At 35.7% G+C, this 2,500-nt stretch overlaps 1 protein-coding gene across 2 annotated transcripts in view; it reads right to left on the reverse strand.

Annotated features, from left to right (window-relative positions):
- LOC119596063 (mucin-17-like) overlaps nt 1–2,500 on the reverse strand; it is a 29,312-nt gene that overhangs the window by 22,367 nt on the left and 4,445 nt on the right. For both annotated transcript variants that reach the window (XM_037945174.1, XM_037945173.1), the window contains exons 2-5: nt 2,385–2,500; nt 2,001–2,206; nt 1,279–1,390; nt 870–993 (exon numbers count right to left, since the gene is read on the reverse strand). The exon at nt 2,385–2,500 is cut by the window's right edge. In XM_037945174.1, coding sequence (XP_037801102.1) covers nt 870–993; nt 1,279–1,390; nt 2,001–2,206; nt 2,385–2,500 — 558 coding nt within the window. The remainder of the gene's footprint in view (nt 1–869; nt 994–1,278; nt 1,391–2,000; nt 2,207–2,384) is intronic.

The raw sequence follows: 2,500 nt of genomic DNA on the forward strand, positions 1-2,500 counted from the left end.
TCATATCACAAGCATGCACACTAATAACCTTGTTTCTGTGAAAAAAATTAATGTTACCATGCCCCCATGAAATCAAATGATGCTTAACGTGTTCAATGGCTCAATAAGCTAAGCCATCCAAGTTCAAATTTAGTGCTCAGGAGTTCAAGTCTTTCTAGTGCCAAAAGTGTTAACCCACTATAGACGGGTCACATGTACCAGCGTCATAACAAACCGCTTGGTCTGCGGGGTATGCCTGTACGCACGGCAACACACAAGAGCACTTGTAGTGAGAAGTTCCGATTGATGTAGCAGACTCCCGTGTCTAGTGTCTGGCCATTGCCAGAAATGACCAGAGTTTATCACACCCAGGGATTTCTGTTACCCAGAAGTAATGGGTTTAGAACCCAAAACAATTTTTTTTGGCTGAAATGCTAACATCTGGCTCAGAAGTTGCTAAGCTATATAGCTACTATTTCATATAATATAACATTTTTTGAGATCAGATCAGATGGTCTGTTACTTCTGTTCCCTTGTTTGCCATCAAGAAAAAAATGTGATTCAAGGTTTCATGAACTTTCAAAATCATTTTCAAAATTATAGAAAATTTACTTTTAATGCTTTCAGTATACTATAGAAAATGTAAAAGGTATAGAAAATCTAATTTCTCCATTTTTTCCTGAGTAAAATGTCCCAACATTTGATTTATGAATCAAAGACAATTGGCATCAACCATGTGAATCAGATGGACAACTTAGAAAAATAAAGGCATACGAACATACAAATGTACAAACAAGAGATGATATCAATAAATATTAATTTGTCTACTTGATGTAGTTTGGCTGCTTATGATTGACAATACTCCATCAATGAAAAATACAACCACACACCTCGTCTAAAAAAGTTTTGCGCTGAAATTTGTAGAGAAGAACAAAGTAGAGATCAACGAAATGATTGTGGTCTTCATCTGTGTATAAAGGGACCTCCATCCCCTCTGATCTAAGACGTATACATCTACCAGGGGGAAAAAAGGATAAATTAGTTTCATTTTCAATATACAATTCACTAAATACTATAATTTCCAATATAAAGTAAACTAATATAATATATATATATATATATATATATATATATATATATATATATATATATATATATATATATATATATATATATATATATATATATATATATATATATATATATATATATATATATATATATATATATATATATATATATTACATATGCACAAGTTCCCATCAGTCAACCTAAACATCTGACCCATCTCATTCTTACCTGACACAGATCTTGAGCACGCGAAAAGCCAGCTCTTCACAGCGTGATTCCACCATAGTGTCCACCCTAACACGAACCACCTCCCAAGATTCATTTGAAATATATTTTGAGGCTGAAAAGTAATTCACTTTAGTAATGAAACAAGTTAAGAAAGACAAAGATTGTGTATGGCAGGGAAGAATAAAGGAGAGGAACACAGTGAATGTGAAAAAAAAAAGAATGAGCCAGCCAGCTTAGGCATAGGAAAAATAAACTAGAGCAGAGAGAGAGAGAGAGAGAGAGAGAGAGAGAGAGAGAGAGAGAGAGAGAGAGAGAGAGAGAGAGAGAGAGAGAGAGAGAGAGAGAGAGAGAGAGAGAGAGAGAGAGAGAGAGATAGAAAGGAGAGAGAGATGAGAGGAGAGAGAGAGAGAGAGAGAGAGAGAGAGAGAGAGAGAGCAAAAATAAAATAGAAATAACGTGATTAGAGAGGGGAGAGAGAGAAGAGGAGAAACAAAAACAGACACAAAGTTATATCATCAGATTGATAATGCGAATAAGATCATATATTAATGTATCCTCATTATAACCTAAAGAAGCAAGAAATGAAAACTTATCAATACAATTTCTGCATTATGATGGAATGTAATTCACAATTTATTTAAAAATTATTTCATGTCTTGCTATCTTCATAATCAAATACAAATGCCTGTGAGTAAAACTAAAATCGTTAGTTATAAACACACCTTCACTGTCCTCAACCTCTGCTTCAGAAAGGATAGCCTTGAGTGTTGGGTGTCCCCAAGGGTCAGAGACGAGAGGTATGAGAGTCCGACACAGGGGGTCAAGGATGGCTACTTTGGAACACCTTTGTAGAGTGACACCAAGTCTTGTCTTCACAATCTGGGCCAGGCCTGGCCATTCTCCCTGCAGAATTAGTCGCAAGCTCCATCTGTTGGTATACTAGTCATTAGCCTTTAGAGGAAAAGAATATTAAGGGCCTCTCAGTATTCTCAAAATAGCAAATAGTATATTTTTCCTTATTCCAACTTACTTATAAAAATTGTAACATGAGAGAAAGAGTATCAAAACTATGTTTGGTACCAATATATTTCTTCTATCCAACTTACTTATAAAGGAAGGTTGCAAGTGGCTGCACTTCACTGACATCTCCTTGCACTGTGCCAGCTAGGTGTTCCCAGCCAGAGAGAACAGCACTCACACGGTTCTCATAACTAGCCCCTTG

This window comes from Penaeus monodon, chromosome 37, assembly GCF_015228065.2.
Source record: "Penaeus monodon isolate SGIC_2016 chromosome 37, NSTDA_Pmon_1, whole genome shotgun sequence".
Lineage (NCBI taxonomy): Eukaryota > Metazoa > Arthropoda > Malacostraca > Decapoda > Penaeidae > Penaeus > Penaeus monodon.